Raw genomic sequence first — 15,000 nt, forward strand, 5'->3', positions numbered from 1 at the left:
TCATTTTTTAATGATCACGTATCTCCGTTTTATTTATTTATAATCGTCGATGATTCACGAGAATATATTTTGGTACAAACAACATTCTAATCGAACAGAAAGAAAGAAAGAAAGAAAAAAATATCAAGAAAAAAAGAGAAGGAATAGTAGTAGTAGTAGTAGTAGCAGTAGTAGTAGTAGTAGTAATAGTAATAGTAATAGTATAGTAGTCGATTTCCGCGTGTCCTTGAGATTCTTCCGTTCTAAAACGCTATATAACACATTTTCGTTTAGTAACGAGAATTTTCAAAATGGCGTAGTAGCACGGACGTTGCCAGTTAGAAAACCAGCAGTGATATTCTATTTAGCTCGATTCGTGCGATTAAATACGGTGGAGATCTCTAATGTGGGTTAGTAGGCGTCGAACTAGTCGTATCGACGAAACTCGACCCTGTCTCTTCTTCTTATTATACTTCTTTTCATTTTCTTTTCTCTCTCTCTCTCTCTCTCTCTCTCTCTCTCTCTCTCTCATTTTCTCTCTCTCTGCCTCTCTATTTCTCACTTACTTCTTCTCCAATGTAAAATCTCGTATCTCGTGAAATAAAATCGATGCCTCGGTGAACGAGTTAATGGAAGTGAGAAAAAAGAGAAAGAGAGAGAGAGAGAGAGAGGAGTGATGAAGGGGATGGGATGTGGGAGGGGTAGTTGGTGTCATTCGACGATGCAGTTCCGAAAGCGGAAGCTCTCTTCTTCGTTGCTCGATTACTCCCACGCGACTCAACAGGTTTTTTTCTCTCTTTCTTTTTCTTCTCATTTTTCTTCTCATTTTTTTTTTTCTTTTCTTTTCTTCTTTCTTCTTTTTCTGTCTTTCTGTTTCTCCTCTTCCTCGGATAGAATCACCTTATAAAAGAAGAATTCGACGATAATAGCACGGAGAGAAAGAGTCAATAAGCGAGAAGTTTAACTTTAACAATATCTCTTAATTCTCACACGTGTTTTATAAATTGATACGCCATTTTGAAACAAAGAAACAATTTTATCTTCTATATTTAACCAAATGGCCGTTAGTCGAATATTTCTTTATCGATCGAATGATTAAATACGTTTTCTTATTTAATTATTGAATGAATTTTTCTTGGAATCCCTTATACGTATATATGTATACATGTGTGTATATATATATATATATATATATATATATATATATTTGGATATTGCATTGATAAAAAAAGAAAGAATATTATAATTTAGTTTGGAGTGTTTCTTAATGTCACGTCTTCTTTTACCTCTCGGACGCCATTTTTGTCAAGATGGAGTCTATATTTGACTGTACAGCCATTAATCATATATTAACTTTATTGACTCAATTACATATGTCTTCTTATTAATTATTTAAACGAATCGTTTTTAGAAATTTTTATTAAAAAAAGAAAAAAAAAAGAAAAGAAAAATATAATTTTCTTGTCACCTTCCTTTTATATACATATTAGGTCAACGTTGATAATAAATCTATATAGTTTCTAAAGGGTTTAACTTCTTAGAAGCAATACGTATGCTCTTCCTGTTACTCTTTGTTACTCGACTTATAAATTCCACGAGCTTTAGACGTATTCAACGAGTATTTTGATTACCATGTAATCCCATTACTTTTACCAATCGTTACGTTCGCGACACTTGTATATTTACCGTGTAAACGCTATGTTAATTTATCCGCTGTTGTTCATAATCGATCATGTCATTTATTTATAAAATAAATAATCACTCCTGACACCAGAAAATATTTAGCCTTAATTTGTATATACGCGTGTGTACGTGAGTGAATAAACTTATCAAAAACAAAGAAAGAAAAAAGAAGGAAATAAAAAGAGAACAGAAAAATGGCGGAACTACTTAGACATATTCGGAGATATTAACGTAAAACGTCATTTTGTTAAATTTATATTTAATTACTTGAAAATGTTAATTTTTCTCCTTCAATATATATGTATATATATATATATATACATATACATAATATATAGGTTAATGAGCTTACAGGAAAGAAAAAAAGAAAATGGAGCAACAAAATGGCGGAGCTCCTTAGATAGTCATGTCGCGATACATAATGTAACAAAAAATGTGATGTACGATATAAAAAACAAAAAATTCATTTATTTCATTAGAATGTTCGTTGTTCCTCTTTTGCTTCGTTTCTTATCATCGACTTTTTTTCTCACCTTCTATCCGGTACATTTTACCACTGTGGTCGAGTCTCTCTCTCTCTCTCTCTCTCTCTTTCTCTCTGTCTCTTTCATTCTGTCTCTCTCTCTCTCTCTCTCTCTGTCTCTCTCTACGGTTCGTAGCTCGAGCGAAGGAAGAAGCAGAGCCAGCGAACGAGTGCGAGCACGCGCTCGCACATATATACAACATGACATGCACATATACCGCACATACACACGCTTACACACACATTACGACATATACACATACGCATACATATACGCGTAGAACGAGCCGCAACGGCAAGGCCAGGGCCGAGAGCGGTTGCTCGTTTTCTTGCGCAACCAGATTTCTTCTCGGATTCCACGCTCGCTCTAACAATCGCCGGACGACTCTCGGCACACACTTACGGCATGGCTGTTCTTCTCTTATATGGCGTTTATATCCGATGAGTTAGAAAGAGATGAAGATATACCTACCAACCTACCTACACATACGTATATATTTATATATATGTGTATGTATGTGGTGTGTGTACGTGCGCGCGTGTGTATGATATTATACATAGGACTGAGAAAGAGATCTCTCGAAGAATTCCGCCATTTTGTTGATGAAAGTATATCTAATAAAAAAAAAGAAAGTAATGTAGATAAAATATATATATATATGTGTGTGTGTGTATGTATGTATGTATAAAAATTCTTTTCATTGGATATTTTAACGATAGTAACGACGATCTTATTAGATCTTTCTGAATACTTTCTGATCGAAAAATTTATCAGAGGAGTGTCCAAACTCTGTATCTTGAAGTTTCTGTCGCTTTTATCGTTTCTAGAGCTCTCAAGGATAGCATCGTAAAACGTTACGGTATTCGCCCGAATAGAAAAGAAAGAGAGAGAGAGAGAGAGAGAGAGAGAGAGAGAGAGACTGACTCGTTTAAAAGCGCCTTCACACACACAAACACACACACACATATATATATATATATAAACGAACACATTTCTCGCACACATTCGCGTTATAAACTTATTTTACGAGGACTTAGAAACCTTCCTACGGTTGCACAATTCGTCGGCAAATCGCATCGATAAAATGTTTTTAAAGCATGCGACTAAAAACGTGTAAAGATGTGTGGTGATACACGTAGAAACGATCCGAGTACGATCCATTCGATCGTTTGACTTATTTGGAGAGAAGATCCTACGTCACCGCGTCATGTCGCGCGTCACGTTGGCGAGATATTTCTTTCTCTTTCTTTCCTTTTTTTCTTCTTTTTTCTAATTTTTTTCCTTTTCTTTATTTTTTTTCCTTTTTTCCCTTTTTCTTTCTCTCGTTGAGAAGAATGTACGGAATTTAGTAAAAGAAGAAAAGAAAAGAAAAAAAAAAAAAGATAAAGAAGTAGAAATTTGTGACGATATTAAACGAGTGTCGGTCGTTTCGATATCCTGACCTTACGTAACAAAACGTTCTACAGTGATTTCATTTTGGACTGGATTGTGAACGGGGGAGGAGGAGGGGCTGGTAGGTAGGAGGGAAAGAAGGGGTGGTAGCAGTGGTGGGGACAGTAGTAGCATGAAAATCAAGAACGCTCTAGAACTTTGATCACGAATCACAAATCGATTGTTCTTATTAATTATTAATCGAAACGCTTGTTAAGTGTAAAGCTACAATATATATATATGTGTACATGTGTCTGTGTGTGTGTGTAAATATATACATAAGGTTTATATACTTAAATAAGTGCACGTACGTGCGCTACATTTTTATTCGTTCAGGCTCGTCACTTTTATATTAATCATTAAAGATATGTAAAGGATATTTAAATAAAAAAGAAATGCAGTATGAATTTAAAGTCGAAATAATTATTTATTTATTTTTGTTCGTAGGTTTTCGTTAATTCGCAAGAACTTTGATTTACGTTTAATATATAACTACGTAAAATAGTTACGCGTACAGACGCATGTTACATTTTTGTTTCAAAGTTTCTTGGCATATATGATATTTCTCCGATGGCAATCGGGTTGTAAAACGACGGACACGTGAAGACATAAAATTCTAACCGCATTTCTAATAAATAAACTTACGACGATCCTTTTTTAGAACTCGCGAAACGTGAGTACTTACTTAGTTACTTATTTACTTATTTTATCTTTAGGTAAGAGCGAATGTAAGATAGTAAGGAGATCGTACGCACGTTTCCGCGTACGTTCGTTCGATGACAATAAAGTTGAATAGGCATTTGAGAATTCGAAAGGGACACCGACATCGGTCACGGTGTGTGTTCTCTTTCTTTCTCTTTTTCTTTCTCTTTCTGTCTATTTCTCTTTCTCAAACACAACTCTTTTTCTCTCTCTGCGTGTTTTATGTTCGAACACGTAGGATACTTAAGTGGAACGAGTAAAAAGAAGATTCTTAACCTCACAATTATTTTCTTGGGAATATTTCTTCTTCTTCTTTTTTTTCTTTCTCATGATTCATCATCGTCCAATGAAAATGATTCATCGATTAAAATATAGGGATTGGATGGGATAGAAAGGAAAGAAAATTGATCTCGAGAGATTATTTCGTATCTTTTCAATATGGCGTCGCTCGTTCAAAGCGTACAATCCAAAATGGCGTACGTAGGAATGAGAATTCTATGGATAGAAAGGAAAAGGACATGTAGAAAAAAAATTAAAAGAAAATAAATAAGTAAAAGAATTGAAAAATTACAGATATTGTTCATGTAACATTGTTTCAAAAAATATATATATGTGTGTGTGTTGTGTGTGTGTGTATGTATACTTAAAGTCTCACGAATACAATCACGAGATATAAATATGTATATATATGTATGTATGTATGTATGTAATCTCACCAATTTCTCAACTACTTTCGTATGCGATCATGTCAACTTTGTCGAAGCATCTCGAGGTCGTCATCCTCCATAAGTCCTTTTCTCCTCCTTTTTTTTCTTCTATCTCTTTCTCTTAAATGAACAATTCCGAAACTTGAGATTACGTTATCTGCTTTAAAATAATAAGAAGAAGAAGGTGGTTACAATTTTAACGATTCTTCTTTTGTTCAAAGAATAATATTCAGAAAAAAAAAAGAATAGAAAATGAAGAAAAAAATAAGAAAAAAAAAGAAAAAGAAGGATTATCAAATTAGTAAAATATATATATATATATATATAAAAAGAAAAAGAAAAATCGAAAGAAGAGGAAATAGACTAGAAAAGAGAAAGAGAGAGAGAAGGTAAGAATTCTTCGTCTGTGCGTTCATGTATATATATGTGTGTGTAGGTAAAGCGAAAGAGAAGGCCGCTTGCACACATACACATTGATGTAATGTGCTACATGGGCCGGTAAACACACACACAGCTGATCTCTCTCTCTCTCTCTCTCTCTCTCTCTCTCTACACACACACACACACATATAGAAGGATAGATAGAGAAAGAGAGAACGGCCCCGCAAGAGAGCCGAGCTCAGAGTCAAGGCCGCTCAGTGCTCCGCCGTGAGAGAGCTACTAACCAGCACGGAAACCTTGCTGAGAGAAGAGAGCCCCTAGTGGGAACTGGGAACTGGGAACTGGGAATGACGACGACGACGGCGACAACGACGACGACGACGACGACGACGACGACGAGGCGAAGAAAAAAATTTTGAGCTACTGCATAAACACATATATACACATACATACGTACATATGTTGTACATACGTTATGTATGTATGTATGTATGTATGAATGTATGTATGTTTATATAAGCTAATAATGAACATTTTAAACAAGATATTTCAATCGAAATGATCTTCCTAGTTCGAAAGTGTCTTTTTAAAAAAGGCTCACCCTCCGCCCTCTTTTCTCGTTTTTTTTCTCATTCATTCTTTCTTTCTTCTTTTCTCTTTTTTTTTTCTTCTTTTTTACGCGTGTAAACTCATCACGCGAGACCTACTTCCGTCAACAACAACCCAACAACAACAACGATTCATTAGGGGTTGAGGAGGGCCCTCAGATTTATTCGGGGCCTTATGGAAAAGCGAATCTTTTCATACATACTTTTCGTTTGTTCTAATTTATCGTCTATTATCGGATAGATGTTTTTGCTTTATCAATTTCTTTTTATATATTTTTTTTATTTTTACGATAGTCATTTGAAACTTTTTATCGACTGTTTTGATTTTTTTTTCTTTCTTTCTTTCTTTCTTTCTTTCTTTTTTTTTTTTTTTACTTCATTTGAATTTTTTTATCGGTTAGCGAAGCACGCTGATTTATAAATGGCGTCGTCGAAGTTCTTCTCAGATCACGTGACACTATTCGTACGAGTTCTCTCATCCCTTGTTCTTCTTCTTTTTCTTTCTTTTTTTTTCCTCCCCCCTCTAAAAATCACACCTCGACGTAGTGACAGTGACGACGAACTCTTATCATTTCTCAAAGTAAGAGATCCAAAACGCGAGTATCGTGTGAAGAACAAGATTGATTTATAATCCATACGTACGTTTTTATGTTGTAAAATGTTCTCCTATCGTTTCGTATCGTCATAAAAAAAAAAAAAAAAAGAAAAATCAATTATCATATTAGAAAGTTCTCAATCTTTTACAAATGTTTTTTTTTTTTTTTTTTTTTAAACGAACTTTTCTTAGATAATCATAAAATAAAGAAATTAATTATCTTGAAATTCTTTCTCGCACGTTATAAAATGAATCAAAACTAGCATCGTTAATTTTCCATTGGATGTGTAAATAATTAACGATAAAAAATATCTCAAGATATTTATTATGTTATATGTGCGATTTGAACTGATTGAGAACCTCTGTCATGCTCCGTTCTCTTTCTCTCTCTCTCTCTCTCTCTCTCTCTCTCTCTCTCTCATCTTCGGTGTTCCGCATCAGCAAAAGAGAGAGAAAGATGGATACACCGCGTGCTGCGGCCTCTAGAAACCGAAGGAAAGTTACTGACCGCTTTGAAAACATTGACTTGGAACACTGAGACACTGACCGGGCCAAGTGGTCACTCGGTTATCATACTTCTTCCACGTTTCTTCAACGCTTCCGAACGTTTTCCTTCGTTTATCAACGATCATACTTTTCAAATCTTTTTTCCAATTTGCCTTCGCTCACTTCTATTCACTGTCACGTTACTTTTTCTCATTTGAAAAAAAGAAAAAAGAAAGAAAGAAAATCGCTATCGTCGAATACCCCTTATGACATATCTCCACTTATAGTCATTTTCGTTAGAGACAAGAAAAAGAGAACGAATGAGAATAAAATAGAGTAATTAAAAAAAAGAGAGACGAACCTAAGGACGAAATAAAACTGTCGATGGATTAAAAAATAAAAAAAAAAAAAAGAAAAGAAATAAATGAAGTAAAAATGAAAGGTCAAGTTAGAGTGTCATCGGACGACATGATGCACGCGACATAGGAAAAGGGTCTCAAGTTGAGAATGACTGGTTGTCCTATTCTATCCATCTACCATCTATTCATCCATCCATCTATCCATCTATCCATCGAGTACGGTAAAACGGAGCAAGGTACGCGATTCGCTCGAAGCTACAAGGACGCGCGTTCCTTCTTGAATTGCTTGAAGAGGAGTGGAGAGAAAAAGAAGAGAAGAAGAAGAAGAAGAAGAAGAAGAAGAAGAAGAAGAGGAAGAAGATAATGTATCGGAGGAAGAAGATACTATATAACAGAAAGAGAAAGATATAAAGAGCAAACAGGCAAATAGGGAAGGGGCTCCGTCACGTCCTCGATCCGTACCTGGCTATCATCCTGATGTTTAACACACATATACATGGATGGATAGATAGAGGTTTCTCAGTCAGTCCTCTTTTACCTACTACTACTACTACTACTATTACTATTACCACTATCACCACCATCATCAGCATTACTACACTACTACTACTATTATTACTATTACTACTACCATTACCATCACTACTACTACTACTATTACTACTACTACCTGTTGCTATGTATCTCTCTCTCTCTCTCTCTCATGTATATATATATATCTATCTGACAAATAGTCTTATGAGAAAAAGAGGGAAACAACAAACACGTACATACATACATATATACATATATATATGTATATATATGTACAGTAGCAAACATACGAACATATATATATATATATATACGCATACAGATGAATAGATCAGGCCCCGTACTTTCACCGACCGTGACTTCTCTATCGCTTTGCGCGTTCCACTCGGCGAGTTTCACAGATAAAAGGGGGTAATAGAGACGCGTGACGATGTGTCGCCACGTAGGTTACTGGAACCCACTCGCCACGATCCAACCCAACCGAAGAAGATGAAGAATAAGAAGAAAAAAGAAAAAGAAAAACAGGAAAAGGTGAAGGAGAAGTTTCCTTACGAACCTGTACATGAAATCCGCGAGTTACAACTACGAGTGTCAACCATAATTCCTCAACCTTCTAATGTGCTCGCGCACACGAGCGAGCAAGCAAGCAAGCAAGCGAGCGAATGCTAGCCTGTTTATCTCTCTCTCTCTTTATGTATGTGTGAGTCCTTTGTGCGTTGCACGCGTAATGTAACGTAACGTAATCCAATGTAATGTAATATAATGTAATGTAATGTAATGTAACGTAATGTAACGTATCGTAATAACCGGAAATCTCTCACGTAGTCGAGTTAGATGTGGATTGCAAAACAATCTTTTATTTCACGTTGGATACTTGCGTACTCAACGTTTGTACTTATCTTGCTAAGTATATATCACTCTCTCTCTCTCTCTCTCTTTCTCTCTCTCTCTCTTTCTCTGTTTTTCTATCTCTATCTCTATCTTTCTTTCCATACGCGTAAACTTTCGATTCGTCATGATCCGCGTTCTTTGATCCTTCCTTCCTTCTTTCATTGATTGATTCATTCATTTATTCATTCATTCATTCACTTTTATGTTCGTTTCGAACTTGTACGGTTTATAGAGAAACTCGTGCCTCTATATATATATATATATATATATATATATATATATATATATATATATATATATATATATCTGTACACAATGCAGAATTTATCTGATCCATAATCACGAGATAAAAATAATCGAAATAAGATTTAATCGATTTGAGGAGTTGGGATGAATGGGGGGGATGAAATTGTACGAGCGATGTCGGCGTATAGAATTAATAGAAGGGATGATATGGAAAGGAAATAAAAATTATAATAATAAAAGTTCGATCCTGACAAGATCCGTTCTTAGCTCACTTACCTTTCGATGTCGAATCAGAACGAAAGAAAAAGAGAAAAAAAAGAAAAAGAAAAAGAAAAGAAAACGAAAAAGAAGAAAAATAAAGTTCCCCCATTACGTTAATTAATTAAAATAAATTAAAGAAAAGGGGGATGAAAAATTTAACGATTGCATTTTATTCTGATTACAGGCAGGGATGAGCTCTCGCAGCCGGGTTCGCTTAACGGTTACGGAAGTGGTGGCGGTGGCGGAGGAGGAGGCGGCGGTGGAGGTGGTGGAGGTGGAGGAGGAGGTGGCGGAGGCGGTGGAGGTGGAGGAGGCGGAGGTGGAGGACCTGGTGGTGGCGGGGGTGGTAACGATGGTTGCGACGCAAGAAAGAAAAAAGGTCCAACGCCGAGACAACAAGAAGAACTCTGTTTGGTCTGTGGTGATCGGGCTTCTGGTTATCATTACAATGCACTCACCTGTGAAGGTTGTAAAGGTTTCTTTCGGCGCAGTATAACGAAAAATGCGGTTTATCAGTGCAAATATGGGAACAATTGCGAGATTGACATGTATATGCGCCGTAAGTGTCAGGAATGCAGGCTGAAGAAGTGTCTTACGGTTGGCATGAGGCCGGAATGCGTTGTACCCGAGTATCAGTGTGCGGTCAAGCGGAAGGAAAAGAAGGCCCAGAAGGTAGGGGTAAGATTTTCGTCCTCTTTCAAGCTTTCATTAGCAAGTTTGGTCGGGCGGTGTCCTTGAAGAAATTGGTAAACGTCCGAATCCGCTTTTTTTTATTTTTATATGTTTTATGGAATAGCGATTAATTGTCGTTGTTGTCATTTGATTGTTTGATTGATTGATTGATTGATTGATTGATTGTTTGTTTGTTTGTTTGTTTTTTTTTTCTTTCTTTCTTTCTTTCTTTCTTGTTTCTTTCGGACATTGGCCAGCCCCGATCTCTCTCGTTCTTTCTTTTTTCCTTAACGAGAAACGTATTTACATTGACGTGTTTTCTTATTCGATCAGGAAAAGGACAAGCCGAACAGCACGACGATGAACGGCTCGCCAAGTAGCGTCGGTGGTATGGGCAGCGATCAAGTAGGCGTGAAGATCGAACCGGCGGAGGCAGAATCGTTGTCGATGTCCGGTAGTAGCGGTATCCTCACCCCGGTTAGCCCTTATGGCTGCGTTAAGCCTATCAGTCCCGAACAGGAGGAACTGATACACAGGCTCGTTTATTTCCAAAACGAGTACGAGCAACCAAGCGAGGAGGATCTCAAAAGGATCACGGTATTTGGAATCTTCTTATTGTATTGATAATTTGAATAGAAAAAAAAAAAAAAAAAAAAAAAAAGAAAGAAAAAAAGTAACCACGCGACGATTCGTGCTGTTTATCGTTCTTACGAATTAATAACGATTATAATAACGATAACAATAATAATAATAATAATAATGTCTTTTTCTTCCTCTTTTTTGTTTCTTCTCCTTCCTCCATTTTTTTTTTATATTCCTTTTTGTTTAGCATCAACCGACGGAAGGTGAGAACCCCAGCGATTATAGGTTCAGGCACATCACAGAGATAACGATATTGACGGTGCAACTGATCGTCGAGTTTTCGAAAAGGTTACCCGGTTTCGACAAGTTGATGCGCGAAGATCAGATAGCATTGTTGAAGGCGTGCTCCAGCGAGGTGATGATGCTGCGAATGGCAAGAAAGTACGACGTACAAACGGACAGCATAATATTCGCGAATAATCAACCGTATACACGGGACAGTTACAACGTAGCCGGTATGGGTGAGACCATAGAGGATCTTTTACGTTTTTGCCGGCAAATGTACGCGATGAAGGTCAACAATGCTGAATACGCGCTACTTACGGCCATCGTAATATTTTCAGGTATTTCAAGCTAAATTGATATAATTAATCGTCCATCTTTGCTCCTCCTTCTCCTTCTCTCTCTCTCTCTTCTTCAATCTCCCTCTTTTTCTTAAATTCTCTTAGATATCCCAGTAAAAAAAAAAAAGAAAAGAAAAACTTGAACAAAAAAATCTTTTTCTACAAGTCTCTCTTTTAACCTTCGAGTAAGTTATGTTTGTTTTATTTTTCTTTTTTTTTTTTTCTTTATATATATATATATATATATATATATATATATATATATATATATATACTACCTACCTATATAGCTACGTATACGGAGGAACGAGTTGTTAAGTTTTTTTGATCGATGAATTTAGCAAAGGAAGAAGATTAAACGAACAATATACATACATACGTCTCAGAGAACTACTGTATAACGTATAAATGGCGAGGATAGTAGTAAATCGATCGAAACTGATGGAAGCATTACCGGGGCCAATCCCATCCTTCACGTTGCTAGATAACGTATCGAACGTACCTTCTACCCGTCTCGCCTTGATTTATCGATTGGCTTATATAAATACCTCTGGATTCTGTTGAGCGTAGAGAAACAGAGAGAGAGAGAAAGAGAGAGAAAGAGAGAAGATCGGTCCATTTTGAATATGCCCTATCTTTTGTTGTTGTCTCTTCGTCTCCCCTCCTACCCTTCTATCATCTAAGTAAGTGATATATATATATATATATATATATATATATATATATATATATGGTATATACAATGTTCAAAAAGATTGGGACCCAACTTTTATTTCGTATTATTCGAGATCAAATAGACGAAAAAAAAAAATTGATACAAATTTACGTCGAAAAATGTTTTATTAAAGACATACATACACTTTCAAAGATATTTACGATTTATTACGATAATTATAAAAAATGTTGGAGAATTCCACTTCCATTCAATCTTCCTTCCATTCATCGAATTAATTATTGCCGAACTCTTTCAAATATTATTCCAACTCTATTGGAAATAATTTAGTAAGTGCATCTTCAATAGATTCTCAAAGTTCGTCTTTCATAAACTATAACTTTCATCGAGAGTTATGAATATATATATATATATATATATATATATATATATATAAAGAAAAAAGAAGAAAGAAAATGTTGGAATAGTTTTGATAATTGCCAAAATGAATCATAATTATCTTTAAAAGCATATATAAGTTTGTAGGAACTTTTCGTAGTATTGTTTTGGTCCCAACTTTTTTTGGACACCCTTGTATATATAGATACATATGAATGCGTACATAGGTCTCGTTGAAAAAACAACGTTTTTTATGTTTCAATTTTTTTTTTATTTTTGTTATTTCCAATAGAGAGGCCAAACCTAATGGAGAGCCGGAAGGTCGAAAAGATTCAAGAGATATATTTGGAGGCCCTTAAAGCGTACGTCGACAATCGTCGTAGACCGAAGTCCGGTATAATATTCGCCAAGTTGTTGTCAGTATTGACGGAACTACGGACCCTCGGCAATCAGAACAACGAGATGTGCTACAGTCTAAAGTTCAAGAACAAAAAGCTGCCAGTTTTCCTCGCCGAGATCTGGGACGTGGGGACCTAGTTTCCTCGTTGCCGATCGCCGGTCTGCGCGCCGGTCGGCTGAATGTGTCTGTTTTATTCGAAAATTGTGGCTCGCGCATCGACGCGACGACACGACGAGCAAGAGCAAGAGCAAGAGCAAGTGTTAAGAGCAAGAGTTAAGAGCAAGAAGGACGAGCAACGGCACCGAGCAAGAGGATTAGCAAATGGGAGTGTGCGAGCGAGCGAGTTAGCGAACGAGTTAGCGAACGAATGATGCTACTTAGCTAGCGAAAGGAATAAAAGAAGAAGGAGAAGAAGAAGGAGAGAGAGAGAGAGAGAGAGAGAGAGAGAGAAGAAGGAAAAGAAAGAAAGAAAGAAAAAAAAAGAAAGGAGATTGAAAAATGCAAGAAGGACGATATGCTCGACTCCTGTACTAGTGTGCACCACTATGCCACTGCCTCTCTCAGGCATTTCGCGATTCGACTTCTTCGTGGGCTTCTTTTGCCTGTTCATTCGTTATACAAAATACCACACAACACAAATAATAACTTTTGCTTTCTTCGTCGACGATAGAGCGGGGAGGATAAATGGGAATAGTAGGAGAAGGAGGAGGTGAGGGGAGGGGACGATGATCGTTGTTGTGTTTGTCGATCGACGGGCGACGTAGCCTTCTTCGTATGGAAGATAAAATGTGAAAGAATCGTCATTGAAAGAAGAAGATTAAAAAAGAAGAAAGATAAGCAAGGGAAATAAAAAATTGATTATGAAGATTGTGATGAGAAGGACGACGAGGACGACGACGACGACGAAGACGACAAAAAATAAAGTAGATCGGATGATGGTATCTACTTGTTGAAGAAAGGAAGGAAGGAAGGAAAAAAGATGGTGAAAAGTAGAAAAATAAAGAAAGAAAGAAAGAAAGAAAGAAAGAAAGAAAGAGATAAAGGGGATTGAAACCACGAGGTGTCTTTGGTTTCGAAGAAGAACAACAAGGCAGTGGCGAGGCACCCAGGCTGTGATACGTAGAGACAGTACAGAGACTATATAAGGAACTAACTACAGTTATATTATTACTATATCTCCTACCTGACTACCCCTTGAAATCGATATGTAAATGTAAACGTGTTATGTATAAGGCATGATCCATAGGGCGCGATGTGTTGTTTAACCGAGAGTATAAGGATGAAAAGAGGTGTTGATAATGATGGTAATGGTGATTATGATAATGATAATGATGATGATGATGATGATGATGATGATGATAATGATGATGATGATGATGATGATGCTTATGATGATGATGATGATGATGATGATGATGATGATGAATTATAATCGTATGTTGATCAGGGAGAGAAAGAGAGTGAGAGAGAGAGAGAGAGAAAGAAAGAAAGTAAGTGTGCGTGCTGATTAAGAGAAAAACAAAACAAAAATAAAAAGAAAAAAAAAAAATACACAAAACACCTGTGTATACCTTTTACGCGTCTGTATTTCCGCGTGCGAGTTTGTTATTCTCTATTATGCGCGTGTTTTTGTGTGTATGCGAGATTATGCGTCCGTCTTCTTCTTTTCGTGCAGATTGCAAGAAATGAGAGAGAGAAAGAGAGGTAGAGAAAATGAAAGTGTGAGAGAGAGTGTGTGTGCGAGAGAGAGAGAGAGAGAGAGAGAGAGAGAGAGAGAGAGAGAGAGAGAGAGAGAATGAAAGAAAGAAAAAGAAAAAAGTAAACGAAAGGGAAAGAAAAATTTTTTGCCGTGCCGGAGACGATTAAATAAAATGAATGCTTTTTGAGAAGGGAAACAAAAACGAAAAAGGAAAAAAAAGAAATATATATATACATACAAACAAAAACAGCAAAAAAAAAAGGGGGTAGAAAACTCAGTGTTGTTGTTGTACGGCGTTTCGGGCCGCTGTTGAGCAGCGCCGTGTTGAGGGTTGAGAAAAGGGGGTGGGGATTGGGGGGAGTGAGCGAGCGAGCGGAATGATGTGCCGTGCATGTGAATCGAGCGCGAAGATAAAAATACGATATACATAATAATACCATAGAGTCTATTATATCACACATATAGCATAATATATTGCTAGCATCTACGCTGTTTGTACGAAGGGACAACAAGAGTTGATAAGGAAAATGGAGGAGGAGGAGGAGGAGGTGGACGACAAAAAAAAATAAAAATACAAAAAATATTT

General features: G+C 36.5%; 1 protein-coding gene across 3 annotated transcripts in view; it reads left to right on the forward strand.

The window, feature by feature from the left end:
- The window catches only part of LOC122630664 (ecdysone receptor-like), a 40,260-nt gene extending 26,575 nt beyond the window's left edge, over nt 1–13,685 (forward strand). Inside the window, exons 2-5 of one of the 3 annotated variants that reach the window (XM_043815428.1) lie at nt 9,572–10,059; nt 10,393–10,656; nt 10,889–11,264; nt 12,608–13,685. In XM_043815428.1, the coding sequence (XP_043671363.1) occupies nt 9,572–10,059; nt 10,393–10,656; nt 10,889–11,264; nt 12,608–12,852 (1,373 nt within the window). In that variant the 3' untranslated portion in view covers nt 12,853–13,685. Of the gene's footprint in view, nt 1–9,571; nt 10,066–10,392; nt 10,657–10,888; nt 11,265–11,605; nt 11,875–12,607 lie in introns of those variants that run through there. The other 2 variants (XM_043815429.1, XM_043815427.1) reach the window with 2 other exon arrangements.
- The last annotated feature ends 1,315 nt before the right edge of the window (nt 13,686–15,000 follow it).

This window comes from Vespula pensylvanica, chromosome 7 (genome assembly GCF_014466175.1).
Source record: "Vespula pensylvanica isolate Volc-1 chromosome 7, ASM1446617v1, whole genome shotgun sequence".
Lineage (NCBI taxonomy): Eukaryota > Metazoa > Arthropoda > Insecta > Hymenoptera > Vespidae > Vespula > Vespula pensylvanica.